Raw genomic sequence first — 18,258 nt, forward strand, 5'->3', positions numbered from 1 at the left:
TCAATTGTAAAGGGCCATCTAGTTTTCTATTTTATGAGAAAACATTCCATTCATCATAAATTGAAAATTTGTCGATCGATTCTCAATTATTGCATCGACATTTTTTTGTAATACGTCCCTAACAGATGGCGTTACGGTTTTAATCCAAATAGCGATTTTAAAGCTAGATTACATAGTACTTTTAGCTTTCGTAAATGGGTACGTTCTTGGTAAAATGTACGTTTTAAAAATGGCATTTAAAATATCAAAATCAGATAATATGAATTTATAGTCATAATCCTCAAAGAGATTATTCGAACATTGGTAATCGGCCACTCTTATTTGTAATATTGTTAATGTTATGGCATAATTTTTACGGCGGTCAATAACCCTCTCAAAAAAAGCGAAAAATAAATAACATAAACACCTTCGGCATCGAGAAGTCTGGGAATGCCCAACTCTCTTTGGGCAATGTCAAAGGCATTGTTGAGGTTGTCAATGTGGTTGTGAGGGACGAGAGCGTTGTAATCTAAAACGTCTGGACGGTGGGAATGAATCAACGCGTTGAAACCCAAGCCATTTCTCCAACTGACTGAAAAGTCTTGAATATTGACTCCTTGATAACTGTAATGGTTTGGTGCGAAGGGGTGGGTGGTTCAAAAAACGTGACGAGGAACAGATTAGAAATTCGCATCTCTGTTAAATATTCCTTCTACACTTTGTAATAGTAATCCCCCCCCTCCCTCTCCGATTATGCAAACAAGAAAAACGGTTATGTAAGGTCTTTCTCTATTGAAAATGAAAAGACCTATTATATTGGAGATTTGCATATTTTTAAAATGCTAAACAGGACTACTTCGTAACCTTACCCGGCTGTTTTTCGTTGGCACCATAAAAGTAAGGCATCTTTGGCCGACTTCTTTTCGCTGCTTTCGTTATCTTCGTCCTAAAAAGAAAGGTGATTTTTAAAAATTAAAATAAATAGAAAAGTAGAAAAACCACTTTTCCAACTACACTGTGTAGGGTTTTATGTTATCAAAAATTGCGAAAATATTTGGTAACTGTCAAACATTTAAGTGCACTTGAATCGTTTGCTTTAAAAAATGGTAAATGACATTTTTCCCAAAAATCTTAAAGTATTTTTTGAACTAAGCCACGGTTTATTACGTATACTTAAGTGAAAAGTTACTAAATAGTACAGTCAAGGGCAGGGTGTCGCTAGAGCTACGCGGAAATCAGTTTCCCCGCCTTTAAAGTACAAATTCGCTAATGTTCGTTATGTAATGTCATAAGGCACATGTCAAAAAAAAATATGAAATAAGCCTGCTAACCTTGAAAGTCTAGAAGCTTAGCTGTCAAAGTAGAAATGGAAAATGACGTAGAAACATACATATTTAACCTATTTCCATAAACGGCAGTGGCGTAACTAAGGTATCCAGGGCCCGCCCGCGAAATGTCATAAAGGGCCCTTCATTCTTCGGGTGGCTCGCACGGTAATCTCCGCGGCCCTCCCTACTCATTTTATAATATTATTCTTGCCAAAATAAAACACAAATATGTTAAGTGATACCACTCGAAAATTTACATATTTGCATAAATGTAGTCCTGACTAAAAATATTATTGTTAAACGTTTTCCGCGTAATATAACAAGACTGACAACAAACTCGATACAACATAAGCCCCCCAAAACTTGTATTCCAAATATGGCGGGAATATTTTTCTTAGTACAAATTCAGAAAACGTCCGAATATAACGACCAAAACAAATTCCCACTCGAATTGTTTATTTATTAATAAGTCTAGTCAAAAATAGTTTGCAAATTCGGTTTGTTGATTGGTTTACAATTTTACGCACCAGGTTTAATAACCTGTCACTCGCTTTAATACATAGCCAGCTGGTTGAGTAGCATCTCTCCGCGAACAGACTTTACGCGTATTAGCTCTCCTCTTGGTACCTTCTACAACAGACGACCTGACTCATCGAGGTTAAGTTCCCATCACGAAAAACGCGGTTTTAGCAGAGTTGCGAAACGAATACACTTACAACGTCGATTTCAATTTCTTGAATCTGGAACCTCAAAATGATGGTCCAAATCAGGCCCAAAATTAAACGTGGATTTCCATCGACTATGTCTTCAGCACCAATACTCTCCAGTCGAACCTAATGAAAAAGATCAATTACATTTACGAATACCGAAACAATATACACTGGTCAGCAACTACAAAACAATCGACCAAATCACAGATTTCTTACAGGGAAATAAACATTTAGAACGAAGCCATAAGAGGTTAAATTTTAATGCTTTTATTCATACTAGATGGCGCCAATTTACACCTTTTGACGGAAAAGAAAAAATACCGATTTATTAATATAGCAATATTCGAAGGTTCTACCAGAAGAGTATAATATATCTCTTACTAGACGAGTAATCGTATCCCTACCCTGCTAATGTTAATCGCAGGGGTGCGTCGTTAATCAAATGCTTTAGAGACGAAAACGACTCTGACGTAAACATAGTGCGGGAGCAAAGTAGAGTTTTTAAAACTATTACATCGGAAAAATGATTTTTTAATTAGTACATAGTGTAATTTGAACATTTTATATTGTTAGGATACTTCTTAAGAGATCTTATAAACTTCTGTTTATATTCATTAAAAATTCCGCATAAAAAAACAGAAAACCATATTTTTCGCGGTTTTGGGTAATTTAAAAATTTGTCTCTGACAGTTGGCGCCATCTATTAGAGTATTTAAAAATCGACCACTTTAAAGATCTTTTCCCTTCTCAAACGCGTATCAGTCCATAACGAGGCTTATTTTGCACATTATTTTTCAGACAATAAATTTGGCGGGGTGGTCGCTCGGTTTTGCGACTTCCGATTGGCGGCCGCGTTTCAACGAACCGTCTTCCCTATTCGTCACGGCCCCCTGGCGATGGTTCGGGGAAGCTCAAGATCAAAGAGACGCACGTAGGATGGCGACGGGACGAAAACAATAATAAGTTAATAAAAAAGAGCGCGATGAACCGAGTCTTTTTTTCAACTAGTTTTTCACATCCGTTTTACGTGATTGTACAACCTTCATGGTCATTTTCTACATTTAGGTCCCAACCGTTTAGCCGATACCACCAAAGACCGCCCTTTTCACCCAAAAAAAAAGCCCTCCTTATTTCAACCCAATGCTACCGATTTCTTTTACATTTTACGAGATCAGACCCCTCCGTACTTAAAACGTTACTGATTAGATGACCCTGAATCTTAACCTCACGATCTAACTCCTGCAACAGTTACCGCGCGAGAGTAAACGATTTTACAGAAAATTTGAGTCGAGAAAAAGCTAAAGTTGAATATATCATTTGGAATTTTTTCGAGAAAAAAACTTGATTTTTCCCGTTCTTCCAGTACATAAAAAAACAGAATATCTCCGAAATTAATCTTAATAAATTACTAAGAGTTAAGGTAGGGTTTATTATTGAAGCGACTTAATCATTTCGTACGAGTTTATTTGGAAATTTAAGGTTTAATTTGGCGAACATTTTGGAAAATTGCTTTAGACGTATGAACAAGGCGACTTAAAAACTTACTTTAGTGTGTAGAAACGCCAAAGATTTATTGACGTTTTCGATTTTGTGAACGCGCATGCGTCCATGATTTGGCTTTCCCAATTTTTCCCCCGAAATAATCTCCAAAAGTTTCAGAAGCTTTCTACCATCTGCCAAATCGGTGAACAAATCTTCAACCTCCAAACGGGCCTAAAAATACACAAAAATATACAAAAATTAGAGAAAAATTATCAATATTATATTATATTATTGGAAGAATAAAAAAATGAGGTGTTTCTTTAAAAAGATGTTTTACTTAAATTAAAATTCCGTACCAAAATTATTATTTGTTGATATCTCGAGCTAAAAGTATGATAAATTTTCTATGCTTAAAAATAAAATGAAAAATATTTGTTTTTATGTAATTTTAGTTAAATTCCTTCGATCACGTAATAATTTAATGGAATTTAGGAATTATTTTCGGAAAATGTCTTTCTCGGTGGAATGAAATTAACAGATTATGTTATCTGAAAGGGGTAGGTACATTTGTTCGAATTTCATTCGTCCGAACCGCCGAAATAACAAATGTTTCAATTGTTCGAATTGGACAACTTGTTTGTTTCATTCGTCCGAATCGGTAGCATTACTTGTCCGAATTCTGTCGCTAAATTAGTATTTCTTATTGTTTTTTTTTGTCCGGATTTTTTTAGTGCAAGAATTAAAAATAAAAAACTACATTGTAAATATCGTTGTTTCTTAATAAGTGGGAATAGTTCTTTTTATAAAATAACCTTGGCCATCTTGTTGAAATGTTGCCTCCCCGCTTCAGCTGTGGATCCGTTTTCTCTCCCACTAAAGAGTTTATGAACTCATTCTTAGGCATTGGCTGAACTATTCCAGGGCAACATTTCAACAAGTTGGGCAAGCGTAAAGACATTTTATAAAATCAACTATTGCGTTGAATGTTGTGGATATTTTAGGTTAGGTTAGGTTAGGTTAGGTTCACGTTAATGTTACTATTTTCTTATATTCATAATATTTAAAAAAAAACCAACCAATTCCTAATGTTCGAAAAAACGGACAAACGATTATTCGAACAAATGAAATTCGCCAGTAAAGTTAACATAAATTGAACGACTAAATCACCAACAAAATGTGTGATAAATTTTTCGGGCAAATGAAGTAAGTTTTCGGACATACGATCCTGTTTTCCGGCATTCGGACATTTGTACCACCGTTCGGACGAATGAAATTCGAACAAATGTACCAAAATCATCTGAAAAGGCCATTTCACGGAAATAAATCTTTAAGAAGAATAAAATTGAAAGTGCTTAAATCGTACAATTATATGATAACTTGGCGCGAGAAATCCAAGTTAAAAGCAGGACCACAAGGCGAGAAAAACTAAAAGAAGACGTAATTACTTTAATACGTATAAAAGCCATATAATTTGGCAGGCGAAAACGCGAGAAAAGGGAGGCCTCTGTGCGCGATATAATTCTTAACGATCTCGTAGACAAATTATATAAACCTTAAGAAAACAAGCTACAAATCAGGCACGTACAAAAAAATAATAAAAATAAAATAACGTCAAAAAATCTGCCCCCCTTGAAACCCCTTAAATGGTAGTTTCATTAAAAGTGCCCGAGAAAAAAGGGAAATTTCACTTAAGAGAAAGAAGGGAGGAGGGCGCTACGAATAATTAACAGCCAGCCCCGGAATTTTTCACGCTCGCGTGTTTCCTAAGCATTTTGTGTTTTCTTTCGTAAGCGTTTGTGTTTTCTTAAGTGTTTAAGATTTTTGATGTTTCCTTCATTAACGCTAAAGAGAGTGGCGAAGATTTTAACGTGGGCGATGGTGGGCCACCGTGTCTTGACCACGTTCCAGGCTAGATTGGCCCGACTAAAAACCAAAATGGATCTACTAAGCTACGGAGGGCCGAGTGCTGGGCTACCGCGGGAGGATGAAATAAAATCTGTAAAAACAGGATTGCTCATCGCCCCCCCCCCCCCCCCCACACTAAGGGACAGTCATGAGGATAAGGGGAGGGATGACAGGGCCGTGGAATATAAAATTTGGCTACGGGGAAGTGGGGGAAAGGGAGTTGGTTTCTGTTCGCATCCGACGAGAGAACATGATTCACGTGGGAAAATGGAGTACGCTCGTCCCCATAGGAAGGATCCAAATCAATAAACAGGTCTCTAGGCGGTAACCTGTCTGGCCCGGCAATCATCCTATAAACAAATGTTTTGGCGACTATCACAATGGGCTTTACACGGGTACAGGCCACATATATAGGTCGAATCCACGACACCACTAGCCGGTATATTATTATCAATATATGGCGGTGGAAACTTGATTGAAGTAAATATTGTTTGGGCAAATCATGTTAGTATAGTCTAGATCGATAATTAAAAATAACGGTCGAAAATTTACGTCGAATGCGAGTAAATACAGTATTGTCTCCAATGTCCATTATGTACACTGTTTAAAGCAAGCTAAATTTCTGTATAATCCTTACGTATAACCAGAAGCACGTAACGCATTTCTTATAAGAGAAGTGTCCATCTAGGACGTAAAAATTAAACATGCAAATTCGAGGCAATTTTTAATGGAAATTACCGATTTAATATATTTTGAAACTAACTTTTATCTTAGAAAACATTTTTGAAAAAATCAAATAGAGTCTGCGAATGTACATGTTTCAAGCGAATATCATTAGGATGTCCTATAGTCTCTTAGAAAGATATTATATACTTCTGGTATAACGTAAAGGTCTTTCCAACAACCAAAGTCTTTTGTTTCCAATCAAACGCTCTATTATAAACGTAAATTGATAGGAAACGCGGTAAACAGCGAAATTTATACAGTGAAATCAGTGGCGTGCTACAATGTATGGCGTAGAATGTGGATCGATATAATAGAACATGATCCGAATGCATCCCCGCCACCATGGATGGAGGTTTGAGGAAAAGATGGAGAAGAGAGCAGGCGGGGGGAGAGAGGGGGGCAGATGTAAGGAGAAGCCTAGTTTTGTTGATGCAGGGGCAGGAAAAAGGGAGGGCAATGTCGGGCGCCCTCGAAGAGAAGGGAGAAAGGGGGTGGCGAAAAAGATTCCCCCCTTTTGGATAATTTCAGAAGCCCCCCCGACTGATCCCCCCCCCCCTTCCACATCCCGGTCAATGACAGCCGAGGAAGCCCGAACTTTTCTCAGTCGAAGACGGCAATATACGTTTGACCTAAACCGTACGACGTAAAACAAATAAGTATATCAATGGGCTTTGATTTTCGCAACAACGAAAAATCGAAAGACTACCAAATTAATTTTAAGCAAGGAAGTATTTCCATAATTCGCGTAATAGATTTAAGAAAATGTTCAAGCATTCGCATTTTGATGATAACGAATGTAGGCTTGGCTCCGTTTCTGCCCCGATCACGATTAAAACGAAAAAGGTCGTACCTTTTGTAAATAGGAATTGACCCATTTGGTGAAAGTTTTCTTTTGAATGTGAATGCGCTCTTCTTGGAGGGCTTTAATTCGGCCTTGTTCGAACTTGACAGTGTCCTCGCGCTGGGACAGAGTCATCCCAGAAGTCGTCAACGTCCAACTCATGTTTTCCCCTTTTTTTCAAGGCATCGGCATCGCGTAACCTTATCGTCCACTTCACACCTATTGATAGAGGAAAAATATATTTCATAAAAATTCCGAAAATTATACACGTCTTATAACAATTTCCTGCAAAAATTAAAACAAAACGCATCTCGTACCGGAAAATATAGGCCTACCATCTTAAGACCGTATCAATACCGCAGACTTTACCACATTTAAAGGCGTTAAACGAATTACCCAACAAAACATGTCATAATATTAAATCCGAACACGGTTGGCTAATCAAGTAGTGATGGAAAGTCGGATATGTTCGCACTGTTCTTTCGAGCAACGTACGAATTAATTATCGCACTGCAATATTGTTTGATAGAATAGAACAAACCGAAACCAGAAATGTAAAAGAGCGTGCAATACTGGCCGCAAGATGGCTCCGGCGTTAATTAAACTATGTAGAATGATGTCAGAAACTCAGAATATTTATTTACGCTTGTTGGGCAAAAGCGTGCGCGTAAATCCGAGCGCGGAATACAGAATGCGCGGTTCACGGCTGGAGAAGTGTGGATGGCGATGGACTTTTGATTAATTCCGCCGAATTAGTTACGCAAGGCGATTTGGTCGTCTAGGCCTACATTCTGCCATTCGTCCGATGTTGGCCCTTTAGTGCCAATGACATTCGAACGTTTCCGCTTGATGCACGCTATTTATAAGTTCGCAAAATGACGAAATTTATAATGGCCACCTAAATCTAGGGAGATATACTTTTTTTAATAAAAAAACAATTCAATCGATTTTCAACTAAATATCAATTCAATCGACTTTCAACTAAATATCAAATCAATCGATTTTCAACTAAATATCAATTCAATCGACTTTCAACTAAATATCAAATCAATCGATTTTTAAACTAAATATCAAATCAATCGACTTTCAACTAAATATCAAATCAATCGACTTTCAACTAAATATCAAATCAATCGACTTTCAACTAAATATCAAATCAATCGACTTTCAACTAAATATCAAATCAATCGACTTTCAACTAAATATCAAATCAATCGACTTTCAACTAAACAAATCAATCGACTTTTAACTAAACAAATCAATCGATTTTTAACTAAACAAATCAATCGATTTTTAACTAAACAAATCAATCGATTTTTAACTAAACAAATCAATCGATTTTTAACTAAACAAATCAATCGATTTTTAACTAAACAAATCAATCGATTTTTAACTAAACAAATCAATCGATTTTTAACTAAACAAATCAATCGATTTTTAACTAAACAAATCAATCGATTTTTAACTAAACAAATCAATCGATTTTTAACTAAACAAATCAATCGATTTTTAACTAAACAAATCAATCGATTTTTAACTAAACAAATCAATCGATTTTTAACTAAACAAATCAATCGATTTTTAACTAAACAAATCAATCGATTTTTAACTAAACAAATCAATCGATTTTTAACTAAACAAATCAATCGATTTATTACTTAAATCTGATTTTATTTGTTGATTTTTAAATATATCGGCTATATAATCTAAAATATGCTTTGTATTGGAATGGTTTAGAACCAATTTTTCCCCATTTTTTAAATCTCCATTGAAATCACATTTGATTTAAATCAACCCTAGCTAAATCAGCCATCAACAAATTACCGTAAACTGACGTTAAGGTAGCCAAGTTTTATCCATAAACCTATTAATTAACAATTAATTGTCAAAGGAAACCGCTAAGTAACAAAAAATGTTTCTTGGAGCACCACGTTTTCGTGAGACTTCAAATAAAAGTTGCGTCGAACCGGACAAGGTTCAACAAATATTTTAAAAAAACTTTCCAACAGAATACCTCTCGTACTGTCTATATACACGTTGGAATTTTAATTATTCACGTACAAACTCTAGTTCTCAGATTACAGAGAACCATTTCGCAATTTACTTTTTAATAACTGTAGCTTCGACAGAACTGCCAAGTAAGCAGAGTCTCCGTCTTCTAAAGTCAGTCACGATGTACTGCCGTTACGGGGAAAATAAATTAAAACTAATCGGCAGAAATTTTACGCCGTCTCAATTAATTTAACAGAACCAAAAGTAAATTAACTCCTACAAATCCGATATCCGAGATAAAAAAAAGAGGGTTCGGTAAGACCAGAAGTATATTATAAATATCATACGAGATAAGTATCATCCTTCGTAGTTTTCAAGCCGCGGAGGCATTCACTGCATTACGGTTCAAACCTAACGATTCCTCCGCCGGAGAATATAAAAAATGTAAGAATTACACCGTAGCAGGGCTCCCACCAAAATCTGAAAAAAAATAGGGAAATAGGGGATTTTTCTGGCTAGAAATAGGTTGAAATAGGAACCAAATATTTTAAAGTAGGAACCAAATATGGACCATTTTAATAAACAAAAATAAGATCTTTATTCTTTTAAAAGCAGCAAATTTTTAAAACTGACTAGTTTTCATTTTTTTTATGTTTTATCACCAAAATTACTTGGTTTTAATTTCAAAAAAACTTTTATCGATCACAAAAATAACTATAATTTTTTGTAATAATTCTATCACATTAAATCGGGTTTTTTTCGCTTTTCTACGAAATATTTTAGGCCGATGGTACTTTTCACCAAATGTATTAGAAATAGGGTGATTTAGTGACCAAATCCCGCTTTTATGGTGGTTTAGGGACCTCGAAAAAAAGTAGGGGCTTTTAGGCATTTTAGGGACCTGGTGGGAGCCCTGCCGTAGGGATATTTACCGATTTATATAAGATAATTTTAGAAAGTAAAATATACCGAATTTCGACCCGCACTACTTTTTCTTAGTGTTGTTAATTTTTCAGAAAAATAAAATGCGGAAATTTTTCTGCAAATCAGAAAAATAAAAAAATTAAACAAATTTCATTTTAAGGGTTTTTAATGTTTTTAACTTTTTATCGATATAAAATGTGTAATATCAGTAAACATATTACAAAACATTAATAGTGTTACATTGTTAATCAGTTTAAACTAGTCTAGAGGTTTAGTTTTACTTTTAGATTCGAAAAAATGAGGCGAAAATGCCTCTTTATTTAAATTTGCAAACAATGTATTAGACTAATCATGGAATGAACACTGTTTTCGGAAAAATACGGAAAATCTTCCGGAAAAAGGCCTCTGCCATTTTCTGGAAAATTTTCCGACTTACAACACCACTTTTTCTTAAGAGACGTTTTTTGAAGGTACATGTTTCACGCGAATAACATTACCTATAATATATGATTATGAATACTTAACTTCAAGTATACGTTCTGATAAGACTTGGTAATATTTGATAGAGATAGTTTTAATCAAATAAACCTTGTTTTTTTGTTTCAACAACGTTAATCGAAGTATATGCAAATTCTAAAAACTTTCGAAATGAATCCGCCCATTTAATGGTTCACCGTGGAATGTTTGGCGGCTTTTAAATATCTTTTCTAGTTAATGTAAAAAAATGTAAGCAAAACTTGGCCGAATCCGGAAATTCATTCAAAGATATCAGGTTTGAAAACCAACGCTTTGCAATCTCCGTTATGTTTCGTCGTTACGAAGCTATAAGAGGATCCCGTAGGCGAATCGTACGTAGACTCATCTTACGAAAAAAAAGAACCGGTTGGATTAATAACGCGCTGGAGCACCATATTTTCAGAGATTAAAAAAAAACACAAATGACATTTTTTTAAAGGAAAACCAGAAATTATCATTCAACTCTTTTCGGTATAATGGTCAAACGACTATTTTATTACATCATTGAAGAATAATTCTAAAGGCACGATTTTTCAACGCGGGGGAAAGGCATCGTTTTTCATATTTTGGTGAATGGGGAAAATATTGTCTAGCGGAAATAACGATACAAAGGTGTTTTACAAAACTTCAATACAGTTATATCCGACTAACTCGGACTTCAATAGGCTTAAATTAGGATTATTTAATCTTTAATAAATTACCAAAACCTGTTATATTACAAAAACAATTCACCGATATCAGGGTTGCCACAAAAGTTTCAGATTCAAAATCCCTGACTATTCCCTGAACATTTTAAGAGATTTTCCCTGACTTTTTAAGACCAAAAATTTCGTTAATAAATTTAAATGGACTTATATTTCAGTAAAAAGGTTATGGCAATGTTAAAAAAATTAGTCAAACTTTCAAGGAAAAAAACGATAATCATAGAGTTTGTCATAGATCTAGAGTAAACTTATACCTTCAAAAGTGTCAAGATAAAAATGAATTCCCTGACTTTTCCCAAATTCTGAAAATTCCCTGACTTTTTAGGTCCATTTTTAAATTCCCCAACTTTTCCCTGACGTGTGGCAACCCTGGATATATATATATTGGACAAAGAAGATGATGCTTTCACATGGGTAACGTCATTAGCGGTCGATTTTTAAATACCCGAAGTCTTACCAGATGGCGTTTCTAATCAAAGATAAAAAAAATTTATCTAACACCCGCGAAAAACATTTTTGTGACAAAATTTTAAACTTTGGTTTATAGTTTCTACATAAATCACTTCATGAAATAGTGTTAGTTGTTTTCGTAATAAATCTACACCGTAACCAAATAATAATGGTGTAATCTAATAAAGGAATTGAAATTGAACCGCTTCGTTCTAAATGTTTGTTTCCCTGTACGTAATTTGTAAAGCTATCTGTTAAAAATAAAGGCCTTTACACCCATAGTGAAGCAGACAGAGAAAAATCTACAAAAGATCGTTTAAAACTGACGAGACAAAACAAAAGGCGGAAAAAATCCATTGAAAATGTTAGCCGTGTCAAAATGTAAAAACAATTACCTTTCTTTGTACAGTAAAAAAAGAGGGACGTACGGTCACTCACCGCGCGTCGAAATTCAACAATTAATAGCATCCAGTTGGGTTTAATTACAATTATCCATTTTCAACCGGTCGGATATCGTTGGTGTTAAAGGTGAATTCGAACAGGACCAAAAAAGCGAGGTTAGAAAATTTCGTCGTAAGATCGTGACACTTCCGGTCGTGAAGAGGAAACTAATTCGGTGCAAGGCTTAGAGCGAGCTATTCTCGGCAAGAAAATGCCCAAATATAGGGGTTATTGGAGTAGCGGAAAGTTACGCGCCAAATGGCGGGAAAAAACGGCTCAGCTTTCATCGCGAGTCGAGGAGAAAACCGTTAGGTCTACTACTCCCACTGTATTATTACATAGTTAGGACGGAAGTCAGCCGTCAACTCCATCCCGCGTTTCCTTTACGTAAACTATACCCCCTTTCGTGGCCTTTTCGGCGCCGCCCTTTAAAATAGTCTTCTTCTCCAGCTTGGTAACGCAACAATGGATTTTTGATAAGATTGGGGATTGAGGTATTAGGTAATTCGAGATAAGCGAGGCAGGAATTTCGAGTACGAGTTAAGACGAGTTTCCAAAAAAAAAAGATAGGATCGCTATATTTTTCGTTAAGCCAGTAAGTGATGCCACCGTTATATATTGTTGACGTATATCTTTCGCCAATGGTTATCTGTTTTGGAGTGCCAATACCCTAATCTCTGATACGCTAAAAAAGCTTTTTGCGCTTAAGTGCATTGTATCTAACACACATTAAATGTCAAACTATCTCGAATTTGTTTTACAGACAAATAACATACCCCTACGTAATCTTTTAAGTTTTTAACGCTTTCTACAGCTAGTTTCTCGAAGCTTTTAATTCATTTTTTTAATGATAATTATTTTAAGTTAGACGAAAAAATGACTGATACCTATGTGGTGTGGAGCGACGTGAAATTGACGTCATACCTATAATATGTGGGGTGGCGGTGTGGTTAGCACTTTCGCCTCGCAGCAAGAGGAGCCGGGTTCGATACCAACTTGTGGCACTGGGTGAAAACTCGGAATAACTCCTTCCCCTTTCCATAAAACTTGTAGAGGTTAAAGGTAATAATACGTGTATGGAGCTGTTGGCTCGCGTGGCATGAAGGGTTTTACCCCCATCCTCCTACGCGACATAACCTGGCCACCTGTATAAAAGGCAATAAAAGTCGCTAGATGGCTTAGGGTATTAGCCTATAGCTGATTATATATTTATTTTATTTATTTAAAAGCGCCTCTACCGATAAAAATATATATAGCGCAGGACTCCTTGCACGAGCCAAAGAGCCAGGGTCGGATTAACCAATAGGCCTGGGCCTAGGGCACTAAGCCTACAAGGGGCACCAAGAGGGTTCGAAAAAAATAAAAGTACAAAACTTTAATCATTTGCTTTTCACAAAATATTTTCCGGAGTAATTTTAGTAAATGCGTCCACCCCTATGAACCAAAAACGTTTGATTGTCACATTCTCTGACGGACTGCCGTCTAGCCCCTGACGACATACTAAATCTGGCAGAAAAATGAATTTTCCTTTCATTTCTCAATTATAAATTGAGGAAGCGATTAGCTCGCTTCGCTCGCTATTGAAAGAGGGCACCCATAAAGTCTTAATCCGGCCCTGCAAAGAGCAGGTATTAAGCTCAATGACTGTCTGAAGTCCTGCCCAAAATGTCAATCTAGAAATGGCTCAGTAAAAGATTAACACGTTGAAGATATTGAATTGACACACTTAGGTTAAAAATAATTACGAACTTATGACTTCACGTCACTTCAGTGTATTGCCTGTGGAACAAAGTAGACCAAACTCCACAACTTAACTTCTTCCTGTACACGGGTGTACCAGGTGTTTAACAATTCACCTTTTTTCCATAATCCCAAACCGTTACGCAATACGTTTCGTAAGACTAACAAATAGAAGGTAAATTAAAATAAAAATTAGAAAAAGGTAAAAGAAAAATATCTATCCAGTTTTTGTCACGAGCTAAATTCCAGAAGTGGCGAGATAAACATGTTTTTTTTTCAGCAAAAAAAAGCTGAGAGAATGGAATCGAAAACACCGCGACATTTTGGTTGACCCACAAAATATCAAGATAAGGATACCTATCACGAATTAAAACTGACAATTGTAACACACACACACAAACAAGAGTAATGCATGTAGCCCAAATTAAAAAACAGTGGAAAAGACACGTTTCTTCCGAAACACGAATTCCCCTCTGGTGATCGCATTCTGCTCCATCCAGGCATATCAGAATAGAAAATAATTTGATACGAGACTAGTGAACTTGTTTTACATCGAGGGTCATACAGTACCCCCAGGCAACATTGGTCATTTTTTTATACGTATGCGGGCTAATTCCGGACAATTTATACTAAATTCCAGGGTCGCGTTCATATTACAATTAAATAACCGAGAGTACAGAGCGGGATAACTAGTACTTGAACTAGCAAAACTTTTCCCTAGCTAGCACCTGTGGCTATTTTGCCTCAAATAAGCGATAGCACTCAAATATAATTATATACCATTGAAGGTCTATAGATTATAGTCTAGTGTATTAAACCGTCGCTGTTGTTTTAACCTTCGTGTTCACTGCACACGCTACGCTATAAAAGAATTTACTTCCGGCGTAAGATTAAAAATTCAATTTATTCTCCCCACCTGAACAGACCCTAAAATATTGGAAAAGGGCTAATCCTCCTCAAAAGCACGAACGAACAGGAGTTATCAGATTTATTCGTCTGCACAGTCATGGCTATCTGCTTAAAAGTGGAGTTAGGGGCTTGAGTAGTGGCAGGTGTAATTGAATTTAGAGTAAAATGCGTACACTCTTAGTTCCAGAAAAGGGGAAAATAATTCAGTATTGATTCTTTTGGGAAAATATTTTCGCGCATACACAGGGTTGCCACAGTGGCGGCCTAAGGGGGGGGGGGGGCGGTCCGCCCCGGGTACCAGGGCAGCAGGGGGTGCCATCGGAGAAGCTCGAGGGGGGGGGGGTGCAAATCAGAACGATTAAACGTAAAGAAGACAGACCCGCGAAAACTTCTGCACGGTCCTGGGGGGTGTCACAAAACACTGCCGCCGCCCCGGGAGCCCAGCCTTCTTAAGCCGCCACTGGGTTGCCACCAGATTTTCAGATTCAAATTCCCTATTTTCCCTGACCATTTTAAGAGATTTCCTTGACTTTAAGGCTAAAATTAGAAAATTTTTTACTTCATATTTGACTTTTATCAGAGTTAATAAATTTGAATGAACTTGTATTTCAGTACAGAAGTTATTACAACGTTAAAAAAAACTTTAAAGGAACTAAATAATAATAACAGAATTTTTCATAGATCTAGAGTAAAATTACCTTCAAAAAGTGTCAAGATAAAATTTAATTACCTGAATTTACTATGACTTTTACAAATTCTTGAAATTTCCTGACCTTTTAGGCCTATTTTTAAATCCCTTGACATTTCCCTGGCGTGTGGCAACCTTGTTACACCATTAAATGCTTTAGGATCCAAGGTTTGACTGTTTCTCTTGGCAGCATTATTTGTCACTGCATATTATTTTCGTGAAGGTATACACTCTTTTACCTAGGAGCAACAAACACAGCACCCCACACAAGGAGAATGCAACCCGTCAGAAGTCATGCATTTTCTTGCGTACATTTTTCATTGGTTAGACGCTTTAGCGCCTGCTGCCGTCGGAAGGGGGTAATTCAGAAATTGTCTCCCCCCCCCCGCCCGTAAAACGTTCAGCGTAAAGGTTCGTCCAATGAAATTTGTACACAACACTGCGTTAGCGTGTTTAACGGCTAGCTGCGTTCTCCTTGTGTTTGTTGCTCCTAGCTTTTACGAAGTAGGCCATTTCATTAAAATAGTACAGGCAAGGGCGCCTGCACGTGCTCATCAGCTCGAGACGTCGCGGGCACTTGACCTGTAATAAAATGGCAGCTCTCACAAATAAGGATATAAAAGATGGTATTCTTTCCAAAAACTCCCCAGTTGGTTCTTTGCATAAAATATAATCAAAATGGCTGCCAAGAGAAAACGGCCAGAAACATTTGATCGGGACTGTACATAAAAAAGTGTATTTTTGTCTAAAGCATTTAATGAAGTTTACACTAGTACCAATCCCGAACTATTACCTAGTTCACTTAAAATTCCAGAACAGGCTAAAACTATCCAATTGATTCCTTTCTACGTTCCATATTTTCACGTCGCGTCAAACCATGCAGGAATAAACAACTAGAAGTCAATTCCTATTAATTCACAAACATTAGGCGAATTCCGAGAAAGATCAAATTGCTCAACATAATATTTTGAAAGCTTCCTTTATGATAATACGGGTATTGCGGGGGGGACGCGACTATCCCAATACAAAATAACTTTCGACCTTGTTGAGCAACTTTTCGGCGCAATCACAAACGCTTCGGCACACTACCTTGAGAGGGCGTTCCCGTCGGCTAGGCGTCTCCTCCCCCCACTACCGCCACTTTACATTTGATAATATTGGTTAGCTGAGAACCACGTGGATTTTACCCCATCCGTGGCCTTTGACGGAACTGTCTATCGATAATTGACGGCAGATTTTTTTACCAGAATTTAACGATTCGCCCTTATCTAACACGGCGCGAAAATAAATCGCCTACGCCTTGGGACGACCAAGGAATAGGCCACGGCGAAATATATCGCGAATGACGGAAGTGTCGGCAAACCAACGAACGGCTCTTCGCCAAACCGAAAACAACACACCCACCTTCCCTCCAAAAAAGTGGGAATCGGGAAAATATCGCTAGAAATCGTGTCGAAATTGCGCGTTTAAAGTTTTAAACACAATCAAATATCGATATGTACAGGGAGGTGCTCGCGTGTTTGGCAAAAATTATACGCGTGTTCTTTCTAATGGGTAATTTAAGCTCATTTACCTAACAAATATTTCCATAAAAGCGATTAAGCAAGTCGCGTGGAAGTATTAAAGGGAGTAAAAAGTATCATCTGGTAACGGGTTCTACGACAACTTTAGCGCAGCCAGGGCCCCCAGGAACGTGCCCAGGCCCCGGGAAAATATTAATTTCGGGCCCCCATAGAGCCCTAACTATTAGAGATAACTATACATTTAAAGGGTGAAGTTTACCTCGTTTGTTCCGAATTGGGAACCCGAGGCTGCACGGGCCCGGGCCCCGGGAAAATATTAATTTTGGGCCCCCATAGAGCCCTAACTATTAGATATATTTATAAATTTTTAAGGGTGAAGTAAACTCATTTGTTCCGAATCGGGCCATGAGGCTGCACGGGCCCGAAATTAATATTTCGGGCCCTCAGAACCCTAACTATCTATTTTAAGGGTGAAGTATACTAGTTGGTTTCCAATCGGGCCCGCAAGGCTGCACGGGCCCTGGTAAATGGTACAGGCTTCCTCCTCTTGTCGGGCCTGAGCGCAGCTTACCCCTAGCTTTTATTAAACCTGAATCAGGTTTAATAAAAGCTAGGGGTACCTGATGGCAGATGCATTGATCCACCAAAATATTTCTAAACACCTATTATGTCAACATTTTGTACTGATTTATTCTCACTCCACATTTTACAGAATTCTCGAATTTGGAAATTCAAATATCGTGAGTTTTACATAGCAAATTGCTTTTCCGTTGTTTACAGAATAGAGCCCCTGGAAAAGAACTGGTTTTTATTATAAAACAAACGCCGCTAAAAAAGATACAAAATTATCGAATCTTAATCAAATCAATGAGATTACGATTTTTCTTACTAAAACTGAAGTTTTTGCGATAACTAAAAGAAAATATCTTCTGACTCGATTAGAAATTTTCTTATTTTCCATCGAAAGCATGACGTCACAGTATATTACAACCAATGAGAGAGAACTAATAACGCGTCTCCATATTTTGACCGCGAATTTTTTGGACGTGTTTGTGGTGCCTTTGTATTGTATTTGGATTCCATGTTTTAACCAAAATGCGACCAAGACAAATAGATTAACAAAGGATTTGTAGTTAGAAAACTTTGAAAGGATATATTTTCAATATTGAGTCACTTAAAAGTATGTTATTTCAAAATTATTTATCGAATTGCTTTTAAGCCTTTGCTTAGCAGTATTTTCCCCAGACCATCGTTGTGGGGGAAAGCTAACTGGTTTGAAAATGCGATGGCATTGATATTACAAATTTTAGCGAACGACCATTCTAATGAATCAAAAACAGTTTAAAAAAATTATATTAAAATTCTGCCTTAAACACTTTAATCTTGATAAAATGGGTCTT

General features: G+C 36.8%; 1 protein-coding gene across 4 annotated transcripts in view; it reads right to left on the minus strand.

Annotated features, from left to right (window-relative positions):
- Positions 1–18,258, minus strand: part of kst (spectrin beta chain, non-erythrocytic 5 kst) — a 57,144-nt gene that overhangs the window by 15,571 nt on the left and 23,315 nt on the right. For 3 of the 4 annotated variants that reach the window (XM_090154353.1, XM_090154352.1, XM_090154350.1), the window contains exons 2-6: positions 6,981–7,190; positions 3,563–3,730; positions 2,024–2,140; positions 849–925; positions 407–603 (exon numbers count right to left, since the gene is read on the minus strand). In XM_090154353.1, the coding sequence (XP_090010479.1) occupies positions 407–603; positions 849–925; positions 2,024–2,140; positions 3,563–3,730; positions 6,981–7,133 (712 nt within the window). In that variant the 5' untranslated portion in view covers positions 7,134–7,190. Of the gene's footprint in view, positions 1–406; positions 604–848; positions 926–2,023; positions 2,141–3,562; positions 3,731–6,980; positions 7,191–11,952; positions 12,223–18,258 lie in introns of those variants that run through there. The other variant, XM_090154351.1, reaches the window with a different exon arrangement.

Source organism: Leiobunum rupestre, chromosome 7 (genome assembly GCF_980474605.1).
Source record: "Leiobunum rupestre chromosome 7, qqLeiRupe1.1.hap1, whole genome shotgun sequence".
Classification (NCBI taxonomy): Eukaryota; Metazoa; Arthropoda; class Arachnida; order Opiliones; family Sclerosomatidae; genus Leiobunum; species Leiobunum rupestre.